General features: G+C 47.0%; 5 protein-coding genes across 7 annotated transcripts in view; 2 read left to right on the top strand and 3 right to left on the bottom strand.

Annotated features, from left to right (window-relative positions):
- The window catches only part of SSB (small RNA binding exonuclease protection factor La), a 22,518-nt gene extending 7,679 nt beyond the window's left edge, over positions 1-14,839 (bottom strand). Inside the window, exon 1 of one of the 3 annotated variants that reach the window (XM_084265778.1) lies at positions 14,817-14,839. The gene's annotated coding sequence lies outside the window, so the exon portion shown is untranslated. Of the gene's footprint in view, positions 1-878; positions 954-2,002; positions 2,016-14,816 lie in introns of those variants that run through there. The other 2 variants (XM_084265779.1, XM_084265777.1) reach the window with 2 other exon arrangements.
- On the bottom strand, positions 5,054-9,035 carry KLHL23 (kelch like family member 23). The gene is made up of 3 exons (XM_084264985.1): positions 7,621-9,035; positions 6,009-6,161; positions 5,054-5,425 (listed from the first exon to the last, which is right to left on the bottom strand). The coding sequence occupies exons 1-3, from the start codon at positions 8,831-8,833 to the stop codon at positions 5,115-5,117; spliced, it is 1,677 nt and encodes a 558-aa protein (XP_084121111.1). The 5' UTR covers positions 8,834-9,035; the 3' UTR covers positions 5,054-5,114.
- On the bottom strand, positions 12,515-23,119 carry PHOSPHO2 (phosphatase, orphan 2). The gene is made up of 2 exons (XM_084265783.1): positions 22,925-23,119; positions 12,515-13,823 (listed from the first exon to the last, which is right to left on the bottom strand). The coding sequence occupies exon 2, from the start codon at positions 13,819-13,821 to the stop codon at positions 13,096-13,098; it is 726 nt and encodes a 241-aa protein (XP_084121909.1). The 5' UTR covers positions 13,822-13,823; positions 22,925-23,119; the 3' UTR covers positions 12,515-13,095.
- LOC311192120 (cilia- and flagella- associated protein 210-like) lies at positions 14,943-21,651 on the top strand (the record flags this gene model as incomplete). The annotated part of the gene is given in 10 exon segments (XM_084264544.1): positions 14,943-14,997; positions 15,947-16,173; positions 16,426-16,599; positions 16,694-16,902; positions 17,831-17,987; positions 18,991-19,130; positions 19,959-20,151; positions 20,476-20,640; positions 21,130-21,366; positions 21,370-21,651. Coding segments are annotated over 10 exon segments (1,620 nt in total). The 3' UTR covers positions 21,433-21,651.
- LOC311192119 (cilia- and flagella- associated protein 210-like) lies at positions 22,559-27,915 on the top strand (the record flags this gene model as incomplete). The annotated part of the gene is made up of 8 exons (XM_084264543.1): positions 22,559-22,730; positions 22,934-23,285; positions 23,426-23,590; positions 24,480-24,636; positions 25,684-25,823; positions 26,117-26,309; positions 26,827-26,991; positions 27,465-27,915. The coding sequence occupies 8 exons, from the start codon at positions 22,559-22,561 to the stop codon at positions 27,564-27,566; spliced, it is 1,446 nt and encodes a 481-aa protein (XP_084120669.1). The 3' UTR covers positions 27,567-27,915.

Below are 27,915 nucleotides of genomic sequence, written 5' to 3'. Positions count from 1 at the left end.
GTGGAGATGGCAGCTCTATACATACAAACTAGCCCCCAGGCAGGCTGCAGCTGCTTGCTCCCTCACAGGGCAGTCTCTGCTGGTTTACCCATCACACTGAACGGTGCACGCATTTCTGGGGGCAGGTGTTCCCCTAATGCAGGTTATGTTAAAATAAAACTTGTCTGCATGCTGCCCCATCACCAACAGTTCCACCCCAGTTAACCAGGTCAGGATTACACAGGGGCAAAACATCTGTGGTCATATAGTTAGGAGAGAATCTGTTCATAAAGTTGTTGACTTGGCTTTGGTTTTATCATTTAACAAGAGCCCCCATCAATCTTCCCAGGGCAGCCTGGCTCTCCTAGTCTCACCAAAACCCACACCAGTCTGAAATATGCACGACAGACATGTTTATACCACTGTATACCTATAAAAGTGTTTATAAATGCCAAGACAATAGTGCTGTGAAGCTTCATGGAAGAACACACACTTTTTTCTTCACCTAGCTTCCACCACCTGAACTCCTGCAGCCCTGCTACATCCCTGTACAGCCTGTCTTGTGCTTCCCCAGCTCGCACAGCGCACTGCTCTCTCAGCCTGCCTCCCTCTGGGTACCAAATACCCAGAACCAGCAACTCACTTCCCACATCTCCTCCTAGCACGGCTCCACCACTAAGAGAAGATGATAAACAAAGTCTATTTCCTTCACAGCATTTTCAAGGTAGACCCCAAATTGTACAGAAGACTAAACCACAAGACCCAGGACAAGTCCTTCTGATAAAGTCTTACACCTGGAAAAGTTCTTTCTAAGAAAGCAACAACAGCTTCAAGCAACACACTGAAGGCAAGACTAAGCTTCAAGCTTGCCATAGGTGGAACTTAGGTCAGACACTGACCTGTTTAGAGTAAAAACAGAAGCAGCCTTCCAATTTGAGAAATTCTTGTCTTGCTGCACACGCTCTCCTCAGACTCTCTAGCTCAGTCACCTGGCACAAGCTACTCTTCTCAATCCAACTTGCAGATCCATGCCTTTCAGTTGCTGTGCAGCAGTGGAGGCTGATGGGCAGCCTGCTCTGCTGCAGAACAGTCACAGTCTGACCCACACGCACAGTTCTGCTTCGTGTTTTATTAGAAATGCTTTCCTGGGGATGAGATTGAAATGGCAAAGCGCAGTCAAGTCCTTTAACTAGAAGTTTGTCCCCCTGCTCTATTAGCTCGATCACCCAAGGACTCTCCAGCACGCATCCATCTTGCGGCTCATTGGGTTTCGAGGCCTGGCCAGAGCTCAGTTGCCGGCCAAGCGCTTTTACCCTCACCGTACCACGGCAAAAGGCTTCATGTAAAAAAGTGCCCCCGCCAAAGCGAGATGGGACCGGTACTCGGGAACCTGGGAGAGGCCTGAGCCTCCGACCAGAGTCCTGCACGTAAATAAACACAGCTGCTGGCCTAGGGTAAGCGCTAACGCCACCGCTCCTCATCCCGCAACGCGAGCGGGAACGGAACGCTCAGCGCTGAAGTGACGGGTGCGCCGGCTCCCGAACCCTACGTCCTGCGGCACAGCAGCCTGCAACGTTCCCGCCCACCCGGCGCCTCCGCCGGGGCGCAGCGTGAGGCCGCCGGGCCGCTCGGGGCTCCCCGCGGAGCCGGGGCCGGGCCCCGCAGCGGCGGGAGCCGCGCACGCGGAGCGGCGACCCCAGCGCCCCTTCCCCGCGGCCGCGCACCGCACGCGGCGCTTCCGGCGGGCAACCGCGGCGCGCCCGGCGCCCGCCCTGCCGCCGCCGGGGAGAGGGGGCAGCACGTGCTCCCCAAGGCAGCGACTCCCGCGACCCGCCCCGCCAGCGGTGAGCGCAGGCGGCGGCCGTAACCGCCGCCAACGTCCCCTCGCCGGGCCCCGCCGCCCGCCCTGCCCTCGCGCGGCCCCTCACTCCGCCGAGGAGCCCGTCCCGGCGCAGCGCGCCCAAGCAGCGCCCTCCCCCACGTGGCGCGCGCGCGCGGCAGCGAGGCCGGCCCGAGCACAAACCTGCCGCAGCTCCCCGCCCGCCCGCACGCGGCCCCGCTCCGCCGCTTTAAAGGCCGCAGGCGGTGCCGGCCCAGCAGCCCCCGCTGCCTCACGTGGGCGCCGCTTCCGGGGCGGGGCGGCAGCAGTGACCGGCCCTGCAGCCGGGCGGGAGGGGCCGCTGCTTCCAGCCCCCTGCCCCGCGGCTGTTCCGCCCCCGGCAGCGCGCGGCCCCGGCGGGCGCTCCTCGGCGCCGTGAGGGGTTTGGGAAACGGGCGAGCGGAAGCGGCGCGATGCGATCGCATCCGGGCAGCCGCAGGCGGCGGCGGGAAGGGCCGTGGCTCTGCCGGGCCCCGGCCGGGCGCGCGGGGATGTGTTCGCGCAGGAAAAGCAGCTGAAAAGCTGGCGCTGTGCGCCGCTGCCGCGTTTCATTTACGAAATGCCGCATTCAGTGGGGGGCTGGAGCTGCGTCCCAGCCGCAGCACTACGAACACGGGCCGCACGAGTAACGCGATATAAATAGCACCGACAGTTGGTTTGACTTCTGTATTAGTTCCTTTTCGAGTTTACAGCAGTGAAACAGCGGCTGCCGCCATACAGACCTGACAGCACTCGGGTTTGGTGCTCACGTTCAACTATTATTATTAAAAACACGCTGCACGGGCAGCAAGGAGCCCCCGCTCTGTGCCCTCCGCCTCCGGCAGCCGCACCTGGGGCCAGCATCCCTCTTTCTCTTGGACTCGTATCCCCCGCCTGCCCCCAGGACCTGTGAGCTACACATGGTCTTGGGACGTGCTACAGGCATGAGGTAATTTAAGAGGGTGCTGTAGGTTATTATAAAAACTAGCACCAGTTAAAATTTCCTACTCTGTTTATTCCAACACATTCACAAATTTCTTTAAAAACTGGGACGTGCCTGCAGTGCTCGGGCAGGAGTCTCGCTGCCTCTGGGTTATGCCAGCTCAGCACACACTCTCCAAGCATGTCAACTAACAGCTCTTCCTCACTCTGCAGCTATGCAGGGCTATGGGATGCCCAGAGGGAGAAAGCAGGCTCATGGCTCCAGCCCCAGAAACCCCCTGTCTCTTAAGCACCTAGTTTAGAAGCAGTAGACAGGTGGATGCTGGGTGGTTCTGTTAGTCCTTGCCTTGTTCTTACACCCTCATGAATTTAAGGGTTGTCGGGATAGGGGCCATGATGACCTGTAGGGCCAGCCACAAGCAGCTGTTCTACACGTGTGATCTGGCAAACATGAGGCTTCACAGGGACCTATTCTGCAATGAAAAACTACACCCACACATTGAGTTCACCCCACTGTCCTTCAATACATAGGTCACCCTCATGGTCTTGAGATGTTGTCCTTTAAATCTCCACCTGCCTTTGAACAATTCTCAGCTGTAGAGATTTCCAGGAGAAACAAATTCACTTTATTTCTTTTGCTCACCTGCACGGCCCACACATTTCAAACAGTACCAGAGCTTGATTCTCCACGTCTCTTTATCACTTAGAGTCTTTAAACAAATTACTCTGGATCCTTAAATAGCTCTCAGTGGCATGGATAACAAAGCAAAATGCTAAACCCACACACACATGAGCTTCTGACACAGGTGAGACACAAAGACATCAAAACAAGAACTATATATACACCACAAACCTTCCCATCAAAGCTGAGAGCTGAGTGCCACCTGCAGTCAAACACAAGTGAGAAATAGTACAAAACCGTGAAAGAACCAAAGTGTGTTGAAGGCTCACAGTAATTCTCTTTTGTGATCATGAACTCAGGGCTTACCTGCTTGGAAGCTGCTTCCATCATACCTGATAGATAGATCCAATAAAACCAAAATTTCATTTCTGGTGGCAGTGCTGGTGTAGGAAGCTCCCACCACACCCCACGGCAGCCCTGTGTAACCACACACCCCCACCTCCCCAATATACCAGTACCCCACAGCTGTTTCTGCTGTCTTTTTATAAGCCAGACTGGGAAGCTGATCTGGGCTACAAGGACCTCTCTGCCTCCCTACACGTTTCTTTATTTGGATCAGCGCTATCAGGCCGCGCAGCCCCACAGCAGCTGAAGTGGGCTGGGTGAGGGGCAGCACCTCTCGGACACCTTTGCCAGTGGGTACTTTCCATACAACTCACATGCTTCCTTTTTCAGTCTCCCTCTCCCCTGCCGCGCCCCCTCCGTCCCCACTGGGGGAAAAAAAAGTGTATTTTTAAGGCCTATAGCTCCATGCAGCACATGGCTGAGCCCAGATAAGTGAGTCCAGTGCTAGAGGGGAGCTGACACAGGCACAGAAAGACAAGTTTCCCCTTGCCCCCTCAGGGAACCAGGCTAACCAGCCCCATGTTACACTGTCTATACAAAGCTACGAGGTGAAATCACATCTTAAGAACTCTCTGTAATACGAATTCAGTCAAATGCATTTGTATTACTACATACACAGCAGGGTGCTGAGCAAGGACTGGCGAGAAGGCTGGGGATGGCAGGGCCAACCCACCAGCTACTTAACCACTGCCTCTTCTCCTGGCACACTAGCACACACTTCTGGCTTGAGCTCTTGAGCTACTGCCTGACATTTCCCCCCTCATTCCCAGCCTGGGCTCTTCTCTGCTCTGGCATCTGCTGGTAGAATTAGAGGCATCCTGCAAGTGTCCATGATTTCTGGATGTGATAACCCAGGATACTGCTATGTCTGTACTACACACTTAGCTTGTGGCAATGAGCCAGTTCTACCAGTGCCTTCAGAGCATCGAAGATTTCATCTGAAGCCCAGTAGTCCACAGAAATGCAGTGTCCTGTTTGGCTTTACTCACTTTAGCACCAGGTTATAGCTCCACCAGGTAATTAATGACAACAAACCTGGCTTTCACAGTAGATCCTCTATAGCTGCACAAAGTATTCTAAAAGTCATTTGAAAACGTTCATGACAAAGAACAATTTGATTGAAAAAATACATGGAAAATATGTTACCACATTCATATTTCTGAATTGTTTAAAATAAAACCAAATTATACCTAGTTTTTCAATGATGCCCTAAGAGACTGTATTGGACATCTCATTGGTGAGGTAATCAGTACTATTATGAATACTGCACCTGCTGTTTTCTGTGGCAGCAATAGGAAAGGTAAATGTTTACACATTATACACACAGACACAGCCATGTGACCGCATAGCACTGGGAAGATTACCCACTGCTTCCCACGTATTCAGTTCAGGGTTGTATTTCTCAATGCTCTGCAGATATGTTCCTTTTGAATAGGAGTATCCTCCTGTCACATAGATGCATCCGTTCATAACCACCGCGCCACACTCCATCCTTCTCTCCAGCATGTGAGCCATCTGTGTCCACTTGTTCTGCTCCGGGTCATAGCAGTCCGTGATCGTGGTCTGTCCACCCACAAAATAGATCTTGTTTTGTAATGTAATCGAACACAATCCATACTCTTCAGGAAGAAAGGAACACAGTTCAACTCACGATAATGTGAACTTAAACTGAAGATACATGACAAACACTGGGCACCACTGAGGGTGGCTGAGTTCCTTCCCTGAGCTTAGGAGACACCTTAGGATTTCCTGCCACACTCAGTAAAAGCTCAAGGTGTTACAGAAGATACAGATGTGAGCGCCAGTGTGAGCTGTTTTAAAAACTTACTGTTACCCTTGTGGAACAGAGAAACCAGGTAGAACACAGAGAAACCCTTCTAAAATTTATGTAGATTATTTTTGCCAAGTGCCTATGAACATTTCATACAAAGTTAGTTTACTGTATCATTCAATGGAATGCAGCTATTCCTTAGTTCAATATTTATAAAGTGGTTGGGACAAACAGATGCTTGAAGGGCGTCCTCCCTTCCCCTCTCAGAGTCTGGAAATGGGACGCCATCCCCCTCTGGCCCTCGCTGCCCTAAAGGCATCGCTCTTTTTAGCAGGAACATGCCAGAAACTCACATTTTATGGGGGCTTAAAGACTCCCAGATACGAGTTATCAAATCAAACTCTACGCTCATTACAGAAATTATTGTTTACCTGGATGCGGACTTGTGGTGACTACACTCCACTCATCGCTACCTGAATGGTATCTCTGGATTTTATCATAGGTGCAGCTTCCCCTGTACCCATAGTGACCTCCGGTTACGTAGATGACTTCATGTAGGACACAGGCGGTGGCATTTCCAACACCTGCACACAGTGTGAAAGTCACAACACACCTTCAGACTGCACATAATAACCACTTCCATTCATTATCCCATATTAGATAATATTTTCAGGTGAAGTTATGCTTGCAAGTATTTAACTGAATGTGATATTAAACAAACTTGTCAAAACAGCTTATTTTATCAGTGTAAGTCAAGAGTAATAACATAAAACTGCAGTGACTGATACACCTTGCATATAGTACAGCCACACAGCATTTCACAGAATCTTCATGCAGTGATTAAAGACATGTTGTCACACTAGTTTTGGAATAGGGAATTGCTTCCAATATCTCACTAAGTTAGAGAGATTGCTATGAGTTGCTCACATGGCAAGGTCAAACACGCTGGGAGTTGAGGTAATTCAGTGTCTCGGGGTATCTTCTGATACTTTTAGTCTTTCTCATGGTACTATTAATTACATTATTGTATAAACAAGGACACAGAACGGAGCCATGTTAACTCTGTCTCCAAGAGAACAAAACAAAAGAAAAACAAGGGAACTGGCAAGACAAAATTAGGAAATCAATGTAGTTTCTTTAAGCATCTCGGAAGTTTCACACAGAAAATGGGACAAAACAACTGCACAGAACAAGTAATTGCTCATAGAACTGCTCACAGTACTAGTGCAGCATTTCTATTTTAAAGGAAATAAATAGAGACTAATAGCAATGTTTGTGAAATATATACAGACAACGAAGAATGCTGTAGGAACATAAGTTTTTTCATGTTACAGCTACAGCCCAAAATTCTCTTATATGTAGAAAAATACAACGTTGCATCAGTGTACAGTAAAATATTATAATTGTAAATAATTGGATTAACTTATAAAATTGTATGGTGAAATACATAATTGTTTATAAATTTTGTAACAAAATCATATCCTTGAGCTAGGCTGTGATCTAAAATTATTTGGGCTACTAGAAACAGGTATTAGTGCTTTTCATTATCTTTACACTAAAGACTAAACTAAGGATCCTGAACGGGTGACATACTGCAATGTGAGGAAACTGCATGCACAAAGTTCTAAATGATGATGACACTTCTATAAATGATTGCACAGAAATCTGGCCTTATATTAAAATAATACATCTCCTTTATTGGAGCTTGCTCTTTGACCATCTACTGAATGGACTCCAAGCCCAGGTAGTTTTCCAGCTTCCTTCTAATTTGAACAGAAATTTACTCCCAAGAGAAGGCAAAATTAAACTCAAATCCCCTTACTTTTCCACCCTAGTGCTGTCGGGCACAGCCCAGCGTAGTGCTTGGATGTTTGGAGTTGTTTGGCTGTTCAAGACCTGAACCAAAGCCCACAGCATTAACTGGAAATTCCCACAGAATTCCTTAGAACTTGGATCACGCCTTAAATGCGTCCACGACTCTTACAAGTGGCAAAGACAAAAGCACTGACTTTCAAAGCAGATGCCATACAAAAGCTTACCTACCTTTGATCATGTTTGCAATAGGAAGCCATCTCTTTTTTAAAGGATCATAGAACTCAGCCTCTTGCACTGGAGCTCCCTGTCGGTAACCACCCAACGCGTAGATGCAGCCACTCATGGCCACTGCGCAGTGGTAATACCTTGCATCAAGCATGGGGCAGCCTTCTGTCCATTCATCTCTCTCACTGTTATACATCCACACAGTGTCCAGGGCTTCGATGCTCTCCGTTCTGTAACCTCCCGTCACGTATATGTCTGGTCCCAAGCTAGTGACCCCATAGCTCTCTCTGGTGTGATCTGGCATCTCTGTTCCCTGGACCCACGTGTTGGTTAAAGGATCCCAAACATGCACTTCTGATAAGGGATGCCAATAATACCCTCCAATCACATACATGGCTGCTGTGGGTCTTCGGGAAGGACCTTTGGGATTGGGGTTCAGGGCATTGTAAATGAGTGACCTTATCTTATTGTCATTAAGTTTGCATTTTTTTTGTAGGCTTAAAGCTGACCTCAAATACATGTTATCTAAGTCTACTTTGATGCAGCTCAGCAGTTCATAGATATCTTCCATTCTTTCTTCCACATTGTGTGCAACCCACTTAGCGACAGCTTCAATGGCTGCCTCTTCTTTCCAAACATTCAGATTGTCTCTGGAGAGTATGTAAGAGAGCTTCTCCTTGCCAATGTCCAGGAACTCCTCCTGCTTCCACACTTCTTCAAACTGCCATAACAATATCCTCATGGACTCTTTTTCTAGCTCCGAGCAATGATGATATTCAGCAAAGGAGTGCATCCCTATGCAGTTGTCAGTATCTAAGTGCCTCAACAGAAACTGCTCACAAGCTTTCTTTACTGACACGAACTGGAGGAGGTCTGCAGCCTGGAGTAGGCTTTGGACATTTCTCTTTGTTATCTGGATCTGTGATGTGTATGCATAATTCACGAGGGCTTCCAGTACGGCATGGCTGAGCCCGGGAAGACTAATCTGATTCTTAGATTTCTCTTTCATATCGGCTGTGAACATAGCTTTAAAGTAATTGCTGCAAGCCGCTAAGGCGGCTCTGTGGCAGTGGAAGATGACGCCCGAGGCACACTGCAGGGTGATGTCGGTGAACAGCCCGTCCAGGTAAAACGCCCGGAACGCCTCCAGGAAACCGGCGGGGTGAGAGGAGTCCTTGTAGAGGTACGCGTAGTCCTCCTGCCCGGCCACTGCCATCGTCCTGACCCGCTCACGCACGCGGGCAGCCGGGACGCACCGGGCTCCCGCGGCTTTGTCCGCGCCCCGCCCGCGGAGAAGCCCCTCCACCCCCGCGCCCGCCCCGCGCAGCCTCCCCGGAGCGGTACTTACGCCCAGGCGGAGCTCGGCCGCGCAGAGGAGCGCGCCCAGGTCAGCGGCGGCCCCGTGACCATCTTTGGAAGAGCCGCGGGAGGCGGCGGGGCCGGAGCGGCAGACCCTATTTTGGTGCCCCGGCCGCCTCCCCGGCCCTCCCCCGCGAACCCCTCCGCGCTGTCAGCGGGCTGCGACGCACAGCCCGGCCGCCGGCTCGCTCCAGGGAAAACTCCGGCCTGAACCGCTGCGACCGCTGCCCTGGGGCTCCCACCCCCGGGGCAGGGGGTGAAAAGGCCGGCTGCGATGATGACATCAGGCCCTGCCGCTGTCGCCCTTATTAGGGACAGGAGCAGATGCTTGGGGAGTGTCCCCAGCTTGGTGGCTCTCAGCCACGCAACAAAGCAAGGGGGCCTCTCACTGCCACCAGCAGCGACCTGAAGCAGCCTCTCGCAGAGGCACCCTGCCAGGCGCTGGAGGGAGCGATGCCAGCACAAGGCCACAAGCTCCAGGATTCCTGAGGGGGTGGCCACAGCTGCCCTCAAAAACCAGAACCCGGCAGGGTGCAAAGGACAGTCACAAACTATGCTGGCAGGCTCCAGATACAATCAGTTCAGGAAGGAGGTGATACTAGCTTTTACCACCTCTGAAAATGTGGTTCACAATTTAATTAGTCTTTTTCTTCTCTGCTAGCAAAACATTTCCTGCAATGGATATCTTTGACAGTATTTGAAGCCCCACATCCTCGGGATTTAAGCAGCTGTGCTCCCTCCTTCACCTGCAGCAGGGTTTGGATCCTTTGGATCCAGTAGCCAGGCTCCCCCTGCCCTGCCAGAGCTCTCCTGGATTAAAGGGCTGGCAGCAATTTGTCCTACAAAAAGGAGGTGGACATTAGTTGCTGCTAGTTCAGTGCCAGCAATACCCAAAAGGACAGCTCCTGTTCTAAACCGATTTTTTAGCATAAACTAAGGGAAGAATCTGAACTGGAAAGCATAGCATACCCCTCTGCCACCCTTCCTCACATGCTAACTGTGCAACAGGACTCAAACTTGCCCGTGGACTTTATACAGTAACAAGAGACATAAATAGCTAATTAAAAAAAAACCAACAACGCAACCAAACAAAAAACCCCACAACACCCAAACAAAAAACCCAACAAAAACCCAAAACCCCAAACCAAACCCCTTCATACACCTTCCCTTTATGTTTTTTAATCACTCCTGATGCATTGTTAGTGCAGGAAATCAGAGTTTTGCGGTGTAAGCCAGGAATTAGCAGTAGCTGTGCTGCCTCTGACCTGGGCCTGTCCCTTACTCCATTTCTTTCTCTGGAGCACTCCCTTGCACAGCCTTGAGTCTGTTTATACATCCCCATGCCAACAGCTTTGTTTTGCTGTGGCTTTGCACTTTCCATTTCGTAAGCTTCCCACGGACAAGCAGGAACTTCTCACAGGTCTTGGCCATCCTACTGGCGCATAACACTACAGGCAAGTGTTCCTCATAGCTGCTGCTGTGCAACAGACCTGTTAGCATACAGCACGTTTCCCCCACACACGTACACCTGCCGTTACACCTTTCTTTTCACAACATCTTTACCCAAGCCATCTTTCTCCCAGAGAGCATGTTGGTTCAAACTGCTGGGAAGTCTGGAGGTCAGCAACACTTAGTGCTGAACATGCATCCCTTCAAGGAGCTTCTTCCTTTCTCTTTTGGCTGGGTTACCACTTTAAACCAGCTTCACCCTTTAGAGATACTCATCTCCTCACCCTTAGACTAGAATGTGGAAAAATCTGGTAATTGCGGTGCTTCAGGAAAGTTCTCTTCTTTTTCTTCAGAGGGGAAAAACAAAAACACAACACTCAAGACCTCATTTTAATAGCTTAATGGTGTACCTACTAGAACTGAAGAATACCATCTCTCTCCAACATGCACTTCGTCTGGCAAATAACAACTGCTCTACCCTCTACTTGAAAGTGATGAGATTAGATCACAGTTGCTAATATTTCATGCAGTCTACTTTGCTTAATCTACTGGCGACTGCTTTGGAATTCTCATCAAAACCACAAAACCCGCAACTTTTTGAGCAAGATGAATTTCTCACTCCATTTCTCACTCTCACAGCAAGCTACAAGGTATGTTCCTTCATGTTAAAAGAATAATAGTTAATATACGTGGAAAAAAAAGCTGAACAATTATTCATATACTTTTTTGTTTGATTTTTTAAAACAAGCAGTAACCGAGATCTGTGGGCAAACTGAAAGCAAGCTGTCTCACAACTGAGCTCTGAAAAGGACAGAGAGGCTGGCACAGAATCTGGAAGCAGCACATTTAGAATGATGAAGACACACACCTTAAAAAAGTAACCATACAAAACTCTACTGTGCAACTTCCATTATCATTCTTTTGTATGACCTGTAAATCAGACAACTTAAAACTTGCCACAACTTGAGACCCACCAGTTCTTCAGATGCTGTCTCCATGCCCTTGCACGAGACAACAAATAAGATCTCTAATACAAACATCTCTGGCACCTACTGAATATCCATCATTAAAGCAATGCTCCTGAGAATGTAAGTAAATTATTCTGGACATCTTTGACAGTAGACTTTTCAAAGCAACCTTCCATAATTCATAAACTAGGTGAAAGGCCAAAAGTGGGACTGTTTACAAGGAATTACTCAAAGGAAATCTTAATAAACTATCAGCCCAAAAACAGGCAAGAGCACTCCTAAATAAACATTTCATCTGAGAAAAAGAAGGTAGAACCAACATCAGATGGGGGCAAGACAATGAGAACAGTGCTGCACACAAAATAGCAAGAGAGCTACAGCAATAGCAGGCTGCTGAGCTACACCCTAGACGTCTGTAACCTAAGTGCTGCAAGAGCTGGATTCATTTCTCAGTTATTAAGGCACTTAAGCTAAAACAGACATCAGCTCAGTAGCAGACATCATCATCATTTTGGACCTTTTGTAGGACTATAAGGAGGAAAACATTTGGCATGAAAATACATTATTTAATGAGACTTAGTTTTACTACCTCTAAATGCACAGCCCAACTCTTGGGGCTTACCTTGCTGTGAGTGGTAAAGAGAAAGACTGTGTGTTCACAAAAGATTAAGCTACTTAAGGACAGAACATTGCTGTTACAGTTAAAACAGACACAGATGTTCCCTTCCAGCCTGTAGGAGAGAATTACACTGCTGACATGGATGAGTGAACAGGTAAAATCAGAGCAAAAACATACACAGCATTCTGTGGGCCTGTGCCTTGCCTCTGAAACCCAGCAAGAAAAAAACACCTGGCTGCCTCAGAGTTGTCAGCACCAAGATCAAACCAGCATTGGTCTGTTCAGAGTGGCAGCACTGTCAGGCAGTGGTCAGGAGAATGGGAGGGTGACACTTCTTTAAACAGAACACCAACGTCCTTACTGCTCTCCGGAAGTGGTCTGACTGACAAATAAATGAAGGTGTTATCCAAAGGCTGACACCTACACTTGTGTTCACTCTCCAGGCCCTGACAAGAAGAGGTGCCTGATGAAACACAGGCCAGCAGACTAGATTACACAGATGTGCTGCTTTTGTCAGTGACAGTAACTTTTATTGCATTTACAATACAAGGTAATACAAATTATTAAAAAGTAATTTTGTTTGGTAAAATATTTAGTATATTGAAAATATAAATGCATCTTCAGATCAAACAAGCATATCAAAACATTTACAAAATTAAACATCCTTATCAAAGTAGCATAAGAACTAACTGTTCCACCATGCTCCTGGCACCTAATATTTAGCAAGTACAGAGTTTCATTCTTCTGTGCACTAATCCTACTCCTTCCCCTAGGCACAAGGAACAGAAAAGGTCAGTTATGTAAAGGTTGGGGGCAGGGAGGGAAGAACACTAAGAATAATGGAAATTCCTCTTGCAACCCCCTTTTTCCACTCATGTTGGAATGTGTACTATGTCAGCAAGCCATTTTAACTTCACTTTCCCATTACTGCCAAGATCAAACACAAAGAGTATTATATCGTGTTTAGAAAACATAAATTCAGGTATCAGCCCAATTTTACAATTTTGTGCTTTTATACACAAGCCATTTTTCTCTCCCAGGAAGATAAAATATAACACTATTTATTTCCTTTTAGCATTTGAATTATTCCTTTATAAGCAGTTTCAGATAAGACATAATATCAACAGCAGAAGACCAAACCAGAACAGAACACCCTACAGGACTGAGATCTTGGGCTAGTTGAGAAATCTTCTTCTCCAGGGTATACCCTTGCCTGGGCATAACAATATCATCCTTCTTCAAGAACATTACTGGACATAAGTCATTCCCACCATCACCTATATATACGATTTGTGTGTAACTTACTCCTCGCTCCGACTGTCTATCTAGAAATTCTTTTAAAACTTTCCTTTTGCAAAGGTTTTTCGGGCACTTTGCACAATGGTGAGCATGGAAGTTCTGTACAGTAAGATAGCCAGTACTGCTGAATGCTGCAGGGTTTGTAAACACTTCATCAAACACCTTATGGAAGTCAGCAGCTTTCAAAATCCAGTCAATAAATACTGTATTAGAATCTGAAACAATTATGCAGTCAAACAGCTCTTTGTTCTCCTGAATAAACCCCAGAAGATCTACCATTCCTGCAGTGAAAGGAATCGTTGTCATAGTTCTTTTCATGTCATCTTCTTTGATGCCATTGTCTCCCAAGTAGACAAAGACTCTGCCCATATATTCTGTCCAATGTCCTGGCCGATAGGAGTTTCTTAATCCATTAGGAAGTTTTTTCTCGGGAGCACACTTCACAACCCAGGTATCACTATTTTCATCTACGATTGTATGGTCAAAATCAAAAACCAACAGAAATTTCATAGCTGTCAGAAAATAGTTTCCAAAAAAAAAAAACAAACAGAAAAAGAGGATTATTTATGTAAACAAAGTGCTGAATTCCCACCCCGATCTTGTGCTCAGAAAAGGAAAATTCTGCAAGAAAATTAAGCATTAGCACAAATATCTAAACAAACTAAACTATTTATGGCCACTAGAGTTATGGGAAGTTGTGCTGAAGCTAAAAAAGCAGTCTGTAAATATCAAAGTTCTAGTTCAGTATCAAATTTCTGTTTAAAGCAGATAGTGCGAAAATATCTAACCTCGTGCTACATAGCTTCTAATACTTGCTAACAAGTACATCATTAAAGCTAATCTTCCAGTGCCCCTGCAGCATCAGTTTGCCCAACGGTTGTAAGTTTCTCATCCCTTGCCAACACAACCAACCAGGGGTTCTCCTGGCAAAGCCCCTTAAGATATATTCCAAAATAACCTACTATAGAACAGTGGAGCCTTTCTTTTTAACAAGGACACACCAAATCAAAGCGGCTGAAGGGAATAATGCCGTTTGTGGACCTGACAAAACTCAAACCCAAACCGACCAAGAAAGACCCCAACCTGTCTGCTTGCTGCAGTCCTGCAACTTCAGCACCCGCAGCTCTTCGCTACGGAAATCCCTGGGAGCGGGAGAACCCTCATCTGCTGCCTAGCGCCGCTCCCTCTCAGGCGGGCACATCCCCTCACACCCGTACCACAGGTGGGCCCCGGGCCAGCTCCGCAGGGCCCGCCGCCAGCAGGCCGCACAGACACATAAGCGGCACCCGCCCAACCACTGCAGAACGGCGGCTACCGCCGCCTGCCCAGGGCGTAACGACGGAGCCGAAGGGTAAAGCAGAGAAGCGGTAGCACCGGGGACGTCCGAGGAGCTGGGGGGCTGCCGGCGGCTGCACCGCACAGGGCCTGGAGCAGACCGAGAGCCCGCGAGGGTAAAGCACAGAGGCAGCGGGGGACCCGCCAACAGCCGCGCTGCGCCCACTCACCTCCGCGGCCACCGCTTCCGGCTCCCTCCGCGCGAGTCCCGCCCGCCGCTCGTCACGTGAGCGCCTTCACGTGACTCTCCGCAGACGAGTTGCCTGGCAACGGCGCGCGTACACAGGCCCGGGGCCATGGCGGCGGCGGCGGGGCCCGGGCTTCCCCGCGGGAGGCGGCAGCGGCTGGCCCGTGAGTGCGGCTCCCCCGCGGGCACCGGGACCGGGGGGAAGGCACCGCCGAGCCCGCAGCTGCGACGGGCTCCGGGAGCTGTAAGGGGGGCGGGGGAGGGGTTATGCTCCTAGTCTATAGGAAGCGGCACATCAGTGTACCCTGGCTTTTGGCAAGGCATCCTTCCCCTTGGGCAGAGGGAGAAGATCAGGTCCGGTCCCCACCATAAGGCAAACAGAACGGCAAGCTGCAGCTGACACCCAGACTCTGACATAAGTATCGCTGTAAGAGAAAGCCTCCTGACGGTTTAGACACAGCATGGCAGTCTGACTAGGAGAGATTCTAACAGGACACCCTCTGTACAGAGGGCCATGTCCTTCCAAATCCTGGTGGCAGCTTAAAGGACATGTCACAATTGGAAGGATATTCCACCCAGAAAAGCTGTATTTATGCACACATGTGTGTATGCAAGCCTAACCCAACAAAGAGATGCTCACTTTTCCAAGAAAGAAAGAAACTGATCAAGACACAGATCTACTGTAGTAAATACGATGAGTGGGGAGGACAAGGGTGGCATGGCACAGCCTGTGAGGGAGCGGCTCATCCAGCCAGAACAACGTGTACCAGTATTCCCCCTTTCCTTTTGAGAATGCTCCCTGGTCCCTGTGGCTCTCAGAACCGTGCCAAAGTACTGCCTGGAAAGCATTAGCTACCACAAGCCTGTGCATACACACACAGAGGGAAGGGGACATGCAAGCAGCTCAGCCAGCCAGCCACAGCCCAAGGCCATACACTGCCCACAGACTACGGAGAGCAGGTCTAAGCCCTGGGCATCTCCTGGGATGGAGAGGGTACCTGTTAGGGTAACTCGGTGGTGTTACTATGCAGGAACCTAAATCCCAATACAGGTTTGAATCTAGGTTTTTCTGATATCAAGCAACCTCTCTACCCTTTCTTCTCCTCTGTGCAGCATCACATCATTTGGATAAAACCAGTATTCTAGATGGGTATTTTCTTGCAAATGAAGTAGATCTTCATCAGGTAATTATATTGCCAAAAGCAGAATGGGCAAGGATTCAGGACAGTCTTGGGAGCCGATCTAGAGAAGCAGCACGCATCCTTGCTGAGAAGAAAGAACGGGAAGAAATGCACTTACGCTCCAAAGCGGCTGTCAAAGACTGGCCCAACACCATTATGGTAAGCACAGGAGACCATTATAGACAAAGGGGTTCATTTTCACATATGGAAAACCACTCATGGTAACATTTCTAGCTGTACTGCCTTTGTTTAACAGTTGTTCTTTAATATGTCTTTTCACTACACTCCATTTAAACACACTTAACATTTTTTTTAATTAGAACTAAAATGCAAAATTATGAAAAATAAACATTGAGTACACCACCCTTGGAACGTTTATACATATCTATGTGCTTTCAATGTGCACTACAGGGCCTGGCACAACAGAAACTTAAAGCCAAGCAATTACGTGAAGAAAAGGAAGAGGAAGAAAGAAAGTTACTTGATTTGGAAGAAGAACAGTTCCAAGCAGCAAAACGGAAGGAGGCTATTGATCGTGCAAAAACCTACCTATACTACCAGAATGACAGAGTCAAAGGCTTGCATGTCTGTTGGCCACTTACAATTTTTTAATTCAAATTGTACTGGATTTCTTTAAACACTTCTGAATATGCAGATTACTTTCAATGTTCTCTTGCAGAATGCACTTCTACTTGCTGAAGTCCTAAAAGAAAGAGATGCTCAACTTGAATTTAAGAAGTTAAAGTCAGATGTTAAAAAAAAGAAGGATGAAGAAAAGAGGGATGAAGAAAAGGAACGTGAATGTAAAGAAGCTATTCTCAGAGAGCAAGAAAAGGCTCATCAGCACTACATGAATCAGCAGGCACTATGCAGAGATCAGCTGGAACAGTAAGTAATACTCAAAAGTAACTCTGTAATTTACTTGAAATTTCTTGTCACTTTCTATAAGGTTTTTACGGAAACTTACTAATAATTTGATTCACAAAGGCAACATTTTAAAAGGAAAATCCAGAGTGCCACAAGAAACATTAACAGGAAAGGGGAAAGCTGTGATATGCAGTGTCTTTTTATGTGCCAACAGCCTGCATGTAAAGCTGCTTCTGGTAGGTGTCAGTAAGTTTTAGTCAAAGCACTATTCAAAAGTTGTTACCGAAAGTGTATTTTAACTCAGTTTTGATCCCAGAAAAGGATAAGGTTAAACCAGATTTTCCATTTGTCCATAACTAGATTCCAGAGAATGCATCAAGAGAAGGCATCACTGCCAGCTCCATTCTCTCAGCTCTTACAGAAGCCTTGAGGAGTCATCCCTGGTGGTACTGATAGGACTGGCCGTGGTGGTCTGAGAGGAGTCAAATACCTGGAAGCAGGAAAAGGGCTCAAAGTCCGGTCTCACATATTCCACATCCAACATATAAATCCTTGCAGAAATTAGTATAGAAAACTACCAGTTTAAGCTGTTGCCTGCATGCCCAGAAGGAGAAGCATAGCTATGGTGGGACTTACTGGGGAAATCTTGTTCACTGAGAATGCAGCAGAGATACCCCAGAACATTACAAATGCAATAGTGCTAATGGGTCATCCAGATAAAACCTGTTACCACTAGACTACCATTTGTGAGCACAATATAGCTAATTTCTGGTCAGAGGACCAAGGGCTACCATTACAAATGATGCTGTTTTTCACCCCTGACATTTTACCCATCTTTAATTCAAAGTATCACATCCTTCAATGTAAGGTACCTATGGTTAGGCATCTTATCTGTTCATTACTTCCTGTGATCCCTAGCTTGTTTATTCAACTCCTTTTCCCAATTCAGAATAAAGGAGCACAAGCATCAGGCAGATCTGGCCAAGTTAGAAAACAAAAGAGAAGGAGAACAAATACAGAGGTTGAACCAACTGTACCAACTGGAAATTCAGAGAGAAAAAGAAAAGGAACAGGAGAAGAAAGCTGAACACCAGAGGCTGTACCACGTAAGTAACAAGAAAGCAGACAGTTCAAAATGGTTGTTTCACCTTGTCTGCCTTCAGTGAAAGGATGGCATTCATATAGATAAATGGTCCTCCTGGCAATAGAAGGCTTGCTGACAGCTTCAGTGGCACTGGATCACAGGCCTACCCTGCCAGTTGCAGGTCATGTCTTTCCTCTGTGCTTTTGAGAAAGGCCTCTTGGAGGCAGATCCCTTCACTTGTCTGCAGGGACAATGGCACCACTTTGACTGGCCTGTGGTTAAAAAGCCTGCTGTAAACATCAAGGAATATTCTCTTTGACAACTGAATTTAGATTCCATGTATCTGTTCTGGTTTAAGCCCTTCTTTTTTTTTGTTAGGAGGGGAGAATAGCCCCAGTCTGAACCTAACAATTTCTTTTTAACTTGCCTTTCCTTTCCTGAGTGGAGAGGTTTAGAAATATAATCAGGCCTTCTGCCTTCTCTCTTCACCTTTAAAGGCATCTTGCTTGACACAATCTAGAAATGCCTCAGAACAGTTCTGGCCAGTGTACAAAAGACAGTTTGTTGGGGTTTTTTTTACATAAAGTTATAGAAAACTCTTCCTCAGTTGTGATTTGGATTAAGCTCTCAGACTGTGAGTTTTGGATGAGGCAGGCCAGAAGCATCACAGTCTCTGTGTGTGGGGGCTGCATAGTCCCATTCCTCTCAACACCTTCCTCTCCCACACGCGTGAACGTGAGCAAGGGAGAATGCTCCCTGCATTGCATAGCAACTTGTTTGTGGAGTGGGCTGGGGAAGCAGCTTTTTGATGCTCAATTCCTCTTCTCTTTCCTCCTATCTACTATCTCTTCTTTCATGCACCTTTGAACAGGGAGGCAGAGGCAAGTGGAAGTACTGAGAAGCCCTTTCCTCTTTTCTCTCTTTGTAACAAAAAGTGAGAGAGAACACAGAGTGATTAAGTCGCTACCCCAGGCCCAGGTTTTCTAAACCTCAACGGTTATACCAGGACTCTTTTGCCCATGCAGGATCATGTAGCTGACCAGAAAATTATCAAAGCAATAGAAGAACAAAAACAAAAGGAAGAAGATGATCGGATTAAAGCTCATTTTAAAGCAAAGGAAACTATTGCCAAGCTGATAAAGCAGAAAAAAGCTGAAATGCGTAGGTAGGTACAAAGCCAGGGTATACATTTTAGATCAACTAAAAATTATACTGTAGTCATATTCAAATCTTTCAGACTGATGATGCCATGCAAACCACAGGTGTTCTAAAAATTAAAATTCTACTGATAGGGACAGTAGAGAATTCAGGAGAAAAAGGAAATTCTTTTACAAGTTCCTTAGTAATAGGGGTGCATATGTGTGTGTGTGTGTGTGTGTGCAAGTGATTTCTCCACACTTCAAAGTACAAAGACTTATGGAAGTGCAAAGCTCTAAAGTGTGCTGGCAACAGAGTTTTTCCACATGGCCTGCCAAGCCTCCACTTCCTCAACAATTAAAACCCTTGACGAAAGTATTTTTGGGCATAACCTGTATTTGCCTGAGTCACATCAAGAAAAATAATTTGACTTCTTAACTAGGCATCTATATTAGTTAATCATATTGGATTATTATTAAGGGAAGATGGCTTACCAATTTAACAGTGAGAGTACAGCATCAAGATCCCACTGAGCCCCTGTAAGAGCTACTTTCTCTTCCTACTTTTATCCAATGCTCCCAACATTTCTCTTCTGCTGGGAAGATGCTAGGCAGACTCCTTTCTATGTGCTCCAGGTCATTATTGTTACAAGAATACAGGGAGCATTGATTTGCTAAATCAAATAATTTTAAAAAAAATAAAGAGAGGAACACAAGCAGATCAAGGAGTTGGGTGGGTGGGATGACTTTTGTGGCAAGAGGAGAGAAGACCAGGGAGGCGGGATCGCTGAGTTTGGTAGCAGTAGTACCTCAGATGTGTACCCTGGTATATTATGGTAGTTTATGTCCCTCTGCAGATTAACACAGGAACGTCAGGACAAAATCATTACTCAATTAGCTGTACAAATGAATGAGGCATTAAAGAGGGAAGATGATCGTCTTGCTAGAGACATTGCAAAAAAAGAAGCTGAACAAGAAAAAAAACACAAAGAGAAAGAAGCAAAAGAAAAGGCAGCCATTCAATCTATTGCTGAATACAGAGCCAGTGTGGTAAGAAACCTATCCTGTTCTTAAGTCCTGCTTAGTGCAAATAAGGAGCCTGGCCCAGATCACAGCAGGTGGCTCTGGTGCCATGCATCAGCATGATTCATCAAGTCCACTGACATTTCTCCTGCGTCTTCTATCTCTCTTCCACTTTGGTGTTGGGTGAAAATGTGCCAGGGCTGCTGAAAACCCTGGGCTTGGACACTGGCCAGCCACAATGACCATGCTTATTGGAACACTGCTCCAGGGCTGCTTCTGCTGAAAGACAGGACTTCCAAACTAGCAGGCTATCTCTGTGGTTAACTTTTTTGTGTATTTTGTAAAATACAGATAAAGATGAAAGTGGAGAAAGAGAGAGAGGAAAAAGAAGAGGGTAAAAAAGAACTTCATGCCTTAATAGAAAAGAATCGCATCCACCTGGAAATGGAAAAAGCCAAGAAACAAAGACAACGTGACAGGAACATGGAAGTACAGAAAATTCAGATCCAGCAAATGGTAAATAGAAAAGGCTTGTACCTTGTCAGCATCTAAACAAACATCACTAACTGCTGCTTGAGAAGAGAGAGAGAGGAAGCTTGCTGTGATGTGTTTAGGGTTTTTTTGTTTGCTGTATTTGTTTTATTGCTTTTTTAAAATCATGTATGCTCCACATATGTTGGTGTTGGGGACCAGCCTCCTCTCAGGGCAGTGATGCAAGTCAAGGCTGGTCTGCAGTGACACATGACATCCTGTCCTGTGCCACCACATACTACTGCTGATCTCTTATCTCCTGAGCAGGTCATCAGAGAGCAGCAGCTGATGTTCACTCAGCTATTTAAGGTACCCTTTTTGTGGTGGGTACAGCAGGGGAGAGGAAACAGGAAGGATGGTGTTTACTAAGTATCAAGTAACATCACTGCAGACTTCCTGCAAGCTTTTATCCTAAGTTTTAAGGGGTAGTTGTGAAAGAAATACTAAGCTTTGTTATTCCCTTTTCTTCATCAGGCTGAAAAGCAGGCAAAAAAACAACAGGAAAAGCAAGCGGATTTGGACTATGATGCTCAGAGAGAGGCTATTGCACTTTGTAAGGAATGTGAATTTCAGAGCTATGCAAAGCAAGTAATTGAATCAGAGTCCAAGACTACACATCATCTTTATCCTCTTATCAAAGCATCCAAAGATGGAAGAGGACTGGGACTCAGGCCACCTTCCACAGGAAGAGAAGGGATAAATACTGGTTTTTAAGAACAGGATAGTGCTGGGATCCAGTTACCTTGTAGTTGTACTATGGCTCAAGAAGTTAGATGAATAAATATTGAAACTATTCAACAAGGAAAGGCAGAAGCAGTTTTTGTCAAAGTTCACTAAACTTGAGACAGAAATATGTGATATATAATTGACCAGTGTAACCCATTCCAGCTCACTATTACTGTTATATTTTTATTTTTCATTATTCCAAAAATTCACTGTCCCAAGTTTTTCAAACCCTAAACATGATTTCCCAGTGCAAAAGGTCATATTTTTCACTAGCCCACTTCCAGTTAAGTATCCCATATAATAGAAAAAAAGCCAAAACAACTTCACAGTATCTACAGGAGAAGAAAAATCAACCTAATACATGTGAAAGTTAGAATAGTTATAGTACTGCAGCTTTTGTAGTATTTTGCAACCACCTCAGTAAAACAAATGTCACACTATAAATTAGTTATTATATATGAAAACATATAATTTGATCACAGTCCTTAGAAGGGCACCTAGGAACCAAACAGGTTCCAGTATAGTAGTAAGTAGCTACCACAAAGAGAATGTGGAAACAAGAACAACGTAGCTGGACTGTGTTTTCCAAAAGACTAACAATGATTCAATCTGCCATAAATAGATCTTGATCTAAAGTCGTTTCTCAGATTCAACTGACTTACTCTCCTACACAAAAATCACACACATATCTCACTCCTTAAGCTTAAATTTCTTGGGTGAACTTTTACCATCGTGTTCCTACCTTAGAGTTAGGATTTCCTATAACAACTTCTTCCACGAGTATCCTGGGGTCTAAACAGGGTAACCCCCTATTCTGGGGTTCACTAAAACCGGAGCCCAGTGAGTTTGAGGGTCTGCTTTGCTACACATAATGTTTGTTTGTTCCAGCTCCCACAGCTGCTAGTCTGTTGGCCAAACTAGAAAATCACACAAGTTCTAAAAATGAAAAATTAGGAGAGCTTTATATGAAGGATGCTTGACAGTGTTTTAGTTCAGCAAATGAGTGTCCTATGTGCCTTCAAGTTTCTAAGCCTGGCTTCCCATAGCAACAAGCTTTGAAGAAAGCATAGGTCTTCGACTTGGGCTGCCCCAGCGGGGAGGTCCCTCCTGCAAGCAGAGGACCAAGCAGGGCTGGTTTTACCCCCCCTACAATGTAAAGCAGCTGGATGCACGATGGATGCACTCCTTCTTCACAAGTGCATCAGTCACCACCCCGAGGAGTCTCCTCCCGGCTTGGCAAGGAACTTTTGGACGGAGTGAAGGATGGGCCTCCTCCCTTATCCAGCTCCCAGGGCCGCCAAGGACCTTCCTTCGGGAAAACAGTGCCCAGGGCCACTTTTTAAGGTCAAGTAAAGGATGAAGGCGAGTCTCCAACACCACCAGCCGCAGGCAGGCCCCGCGGGACGAAGTTTGTGTGAGAGGCGGCGGGCCATAGAGCCGGCAGCCAGAGCGCCACACCACCGGCCGCGCAGAGCTAACTAGCGGGGAAAAAAAGCCGCCGGCGCTCAAAGACAGAGGCGGAGGAACTGTTACAGCCTCTTACCAGGTACAGGCTCGGCTACGGGGAAACGGGTATTCCACGAACCGGCTGCGGAGGAGGGCGGCTGCCGCAGGCGTGCGGCTGGGCCTGGCTGGGGCCTCCGCGAACACCGCCTCTGCTCGGGCCTGCTCTGCCACCCGACTCGGGCCGCGGAAGAGAGAGGAAGGGGCACCCCAGCCGTCGGGCTGGGCGTCGCCTCCCTGTCTACAAGAGCGGGCGGTGCCCGCCAACAGCTCCCCGGGGCGGGGCTGGGCTGGGCGGAGCGCATCGCATCGAAGCGCAGTGGTGCCGCGCAAACGGCCGAGGCGGCAGACTGTCCGTCCGCCACTTGTCGCTCGTTCCCTGCTGCTGTCGGCGCCGCCAGGTAACGCCGCTCTCCCTCCCTCCCTCCCTCAGGGCCGGGGCGCTCCCGCGCGCGCCTTTGTTCCCCCTCCGGGGGCGGAAAAGCCTCGACTTCCCGGCACGGCCGGGCCGTCGGTAAGGATCCGTCCCTTCTCTCGCCAGACTTGGTCGCCGGCCGGAGAGACGGGCGCCGGACGCTTGGGCGGCCCGCGGTGGAGACAGGCCGACGATGGACCGCGAGGGGCCGGATGCGGCCCGCCGGGAAGCGGAGGTGGAGCGCGGCCGGTACTTGGACCGCCGGGCCGTGGCCCAGGAGCAGCTGGCGCAGTGAGTCCAGCGCGGCCCGCCCGGCGGCGGCGGCGGGACTTTCGGGAGTTGGGGGTTTGGGTGAAAAATCTCCCCCTGGACAGCAACGTGCTGCAGGACCCGCCCGCACCGCCGGTGGGATAGTGCGCCGGGCAGGAGGGGGTAGGTGGGGTAACGCGGCGGAGACGACCTCGCTCCGGCGGAGCGGGCCTCGGCCTGGGCCGCCTCCCGCGGCGGGAGCTGCGCGCCCACGGGGGTGCCGTGCCCGGGGCTGGGTGACTCACTTTCAAACCGTTGCTTCTGGCCCTCCTCCCTCTGGTCAGGCTGAAAATCAGTCATCTCGCTCTCCGCTTCGTGCGTGACTCTTTTCCAGCTTCGGAAGCATCACTTGCTGCCAGCGGCTATGTCTATCCTAACAAATGAAATAAGACGGTTTATATTCTGGCACCAAGAGCGAGTGGTTTGTCTTCTTGAGGCAAAACTCCTCGTTATTCTGCTTCCCCCAGCCCAGAATCATTCAACAGCTAGCACAGGCCAACAACCACAACATGTGCTGCACGCTGCTATGGCGCTGCTTGGAAGACAGCTAACAAAGGCCCAGCTTGTGCAGGGAGTGGGCTAACAATTAAACAAGCTAATAAAATACAGTAACATTCAAGTCTACATGCTTGTCATGATTGCTTTTGCTAGCATACGCTGAAACAGCACCCTTGCACGAGGGTTTTGCTTGGGTGAAGGATTTGCAGCTACCTTTCAAAAACTGATTCTGTTCTTGATCTCTAACATTCTACTTTTGCTTCAACCTATTTTATTTTTACTGTTAAAGTACCTGTAGATTTGCAGAATCTGTATCTGTTCATTACTTCCTGTGATCCCTAGCTTGTTTATTCAACTTCTTTTCCCAATTCAGAATAAAGGAGCATAAGCATCAGGCAGATCTGGCCAAGCTAGAAAACAAAAGAGAAGGAGAACAAATACAGAGGTTGAACCAACTGTACCAACTGGAAATTCAGAGAGAAAAAGAAAAGGAACAGGAGAAGAAAGCTGAACACCAGAGGCAGTACCACGTAAGTAACAAGAAACAGTTCAAAATGGTTGTTTCACCTTGGCTGCCTGCAGTGAAAGGATGGCATTCATATAGATAAATGGTCCTCCTGGCAATAGAAGGCTTGCTGACAGCTTCAGTGGCACTGGATCACAGGCCTACCCTGCCAGTTGCAGGTCACATCTTGCTTCTGTGCTTTTGAGAAAGGCCTCTGGGAATATGAAATGCTGCACCTGAGCTTTGAGTGGTGTACAGTGGAAAAAGTCTGCTGTAGACAACAAGGAGATTGTCCTGAATGTGACAACTGAATTTAGATTCCATGTATCTGTTCTGGTTTAAGCCAGTTTTTGTTAGGAAGAGGGAATGTCCTGAACCTGAATTTTTCTTTTTAACTTCCCTTTCCCTTTATAATTGGGGATGCTTAGGAAATTAGTCAAGAATACTTACTATACCTACTGTTTCCATCCCCACGCCTGCTTGAGCAGAGAGACTGAAGTAAAGGTGTTGTGATGATTCATTGGCATAGGAGAGAGTAAGAGGAGAGAATTCTACTGAAACCCTATTTGCTTGCCCCCATGCTCCTGACCTCAGTTACACAAATTTTACCCCATTTACCTCCAATCTTGTATATGCAACAAAGGCTATATACACTCACTTCTCTGTGTGATTAGAAAATGCCTTGTGCCTTGCATTTTTATGGTTCTACAGACTCTAGACTCTTACTGCTTGAGCACTTGAGAGTCTGGGCTGTGCGACTGACACACAGAACGGCAGCAGTACAGTTTGAGCCACAGGGAAGTAAAGAATGTAACAAATATCCTGTGCTTGGGGCTGCAACCACATACTAATTTTACTTTTGTGGTAGTTTGTGCTAAGTAGGTCATTCTCTTCCCTCTCTGGCTTTCAGTCTTCTATAGATACTTCATTGACACAACTGAAGTACTCTTAATCTAGGCTGGGCTTGAAGTTTTTGCTAGACCTTTTTTTTTTTTTTTGAGGGGGTGGGGACAGAACAGGAATTATGTTTTCAGAATCTCATTCTACATAAAAGTACTTTTCATTTAAACAGGAGTATGTTGCTGAACAGAAAATAATTAAAGCTGAAAACAAACAGAAAGAAGATGATGAGGATGATCGGATTAAGTCTTATATTAAAGGAAAAGAAATGATGGCTGATCTGACAAGAGAAAAATATGCAGAGACTAACAGGTGGGTGTAGGGCTACAGTTTTCAGTGTTAAGATTGAAACTTACAGGAATTCAGAGTAATGTTTGTAACAAAATTAAATTAATCAGCAAAATCAGAACTTTGTGATGCAAGCAATTTTTCTGTAATTAAAACTTGAAAAAGAAGTAGAAAGTCCATAAGACATGCCTACCAGTTTCATCAGTAATTGGTGCTGTTGGGGTGGAAGTGGGATTGCTGCCTTTCTTTAGGAGCAGTGCCTCAGGTAATCTGGGCAAATACCCAGGTGTGTAATGGTAGCTCACATTCTCTTGCAGGCTGATACAGGAGCATAAGGACAAAGCTTTTGACCAATTAAATGCACAGATGAATGAGGCATGTAAGATTGAAGATGATCGTATTGCTAGAGGAGCTGCAGATGTAGAAGACGAATACCAAATAAAAAGCAAAGAGAAAGAAGCAAAACAAAAGGCAGCCATTGACTCTATTGCTGAACATAGAGCCACAGTGGTAAGAAATCTAGCCTGTTGCTTAGTTTGCTTTGTCATATACTTGTACAACTGACTGCTTTTTAGAAACACCATAGATTCTAGCACAGTTTTCTTGAGTGAGACACACATGCAAGTTCTGACTTCCTAGCTGTCTCATATTTACTATCTATAGTTTCAAAACTAACCTCTTCAGAAAGGTGCAAGCAGTACATGTGATGATCCTCTCTCTACAAATTAGTTGTAAGGCTCTGTAATTGCTGGCAATTTGTGCAAGCATTTTCCAGACCCTGCATTGCTTAGTCCAACTGAGAAGGCCCAGATCAGCTGGTGGCTCTGGTGCCATGCATCAGCATGATTCATCAGGTCCGATGATGTCTTACCCCCACTTTGGTGTTGGGCAAAGCTGTGCCAGGGCTGCTGAAAACCCTGGGCTTGGACACTGGCCAGCCACAATGACCATGCTTATCAGAACACTGCTACAGGGCTGCTTCTGCTGAAAGAGAAGTTGTATTGAAAGTGTATTTTGTAAAATGCAGATGAAGATGAAAGTGGAGCAAGAGAGAGAGGAAAAAGCAGAAGATGAGAAGGATCGTAACCAGTGGATGACAGCAGATCGCATCTACCTGGAAATGGAAAAAGCCAAGAAACAAAAACAACATGATGCCAGCATGGAAGTACAGAAAGTTCAGATCCAGCAAATGGTAAATAGAAAAGACTTGCACCTTGTCAGCCCCATCAGAAAGCAGCAGGCATTTAAACCCACAGTACCATATTGCTTGGACAGGAGAAAGACGAAGCTTGCTGTGGGCACGATGCATGCACAGTGTTTCAGTTTTTACCTGTGTGCGCCACAGGTGCAGATGTTGAGGAGCAGCTTCCTCCCAGTACCATGGAATAGAATCTTCCTCCAGGGTAATTTGGGCTGGGCTGGTCAGAGAGAATTACCTGGGAGGGCTTGTAGTAAGAGATCAGTGATGACAAATCACACCTTGTTCTGTATCATTATGCCTTTTTCTAACCATGTCACTACTACTCTCTTCTGTCTTATGGGCAGGAGCAGCTGATGTTTGCTCCACTATTCAATGTACCCTTTTTGTGAGGGGTATGGCAGGGGAGAGAAGTGGGAAGGGATTATATTTGACAAGTATCAGCTAATATCCCTTTTCTTTATCAGGCTGAAAAGCAGGCCAAAAAACAGCAGGAAAAGCAAGCAGATTTGGACTATGATGCTCAGAGAGAAGCTGCTTTTCGTAAGGATCGAGCGTTTCAGCGATAAATACAGTGAGTAACTGAATCAGTGCTATTACTGGATAGGTTTTATTCTCCAAGCATTCAAAGAGGGAACAAGATGTGGACAACTGCAGAAGTGGCAGAGTATATACATATATAGTATTTAAAATAATAATAGGGGGGAAACAGGGAGGATGGTTGATGTAACAACATCCATTTTTCTCCTGCCAAATGTGAGCTCCCAGCTTGCCTGGGGACTGAGCAGACACTTGGCATTGTGGGAGGGTGTTAAAGCTTGTATGCCCCTCAAAGCCCTGCCTGAGGGCTGGGCAAGAACTCTGCTCAAAGACAGCACAGACCCAGGTATTGTTGTGGTTGGTCAGTCCTGCTGTGAT

Source organism: Gallinula chloropus (genome assembly GCF_964237585.1).
Source record: "Gallinula chloropus genome assembly, chromosome: 5".
Lineage (NCBI taxonomy): Eukaryota > Metazoa > Chordata > Aves > Gruiformes > Rallidae > Gallinula > Gallinula chloropus.
Note: the sequence above shows the minus strand (reverse complement) of the source record. Positions and strands in the feature narration are given on the sequence as shown.

Coding starts and splice junctions, on each gene's coding strand:
- KLHL23 (XM_084264985.1), bottom strand. CDS start 8,833: ATGGCAGTGGCCGGGCAGGAGGACTACGCGTACCTCTACAAGGACTCC. Junction 6,162..7,620: donor TATTGCAAACATGATCAAAG/GTAGGTAAGCTT, acceptor CACTGTGTGCAG/GTGTTGGAAATGCCACCGCC. Junction 5,426..6,008: donor CACCACAAGTCCGCATCCAG/GTAAACAATAAT, acceptor TTCTTCCTGAAG/AGTATGGATTGTGTTCGATT.
- PHOSPHO2 (XM_084265783.1), bottom strand. CDS start 13,821: ATGAAATTTCTGTTGGTTTTTGATTTTGACCATACAATCGTAGATGAA.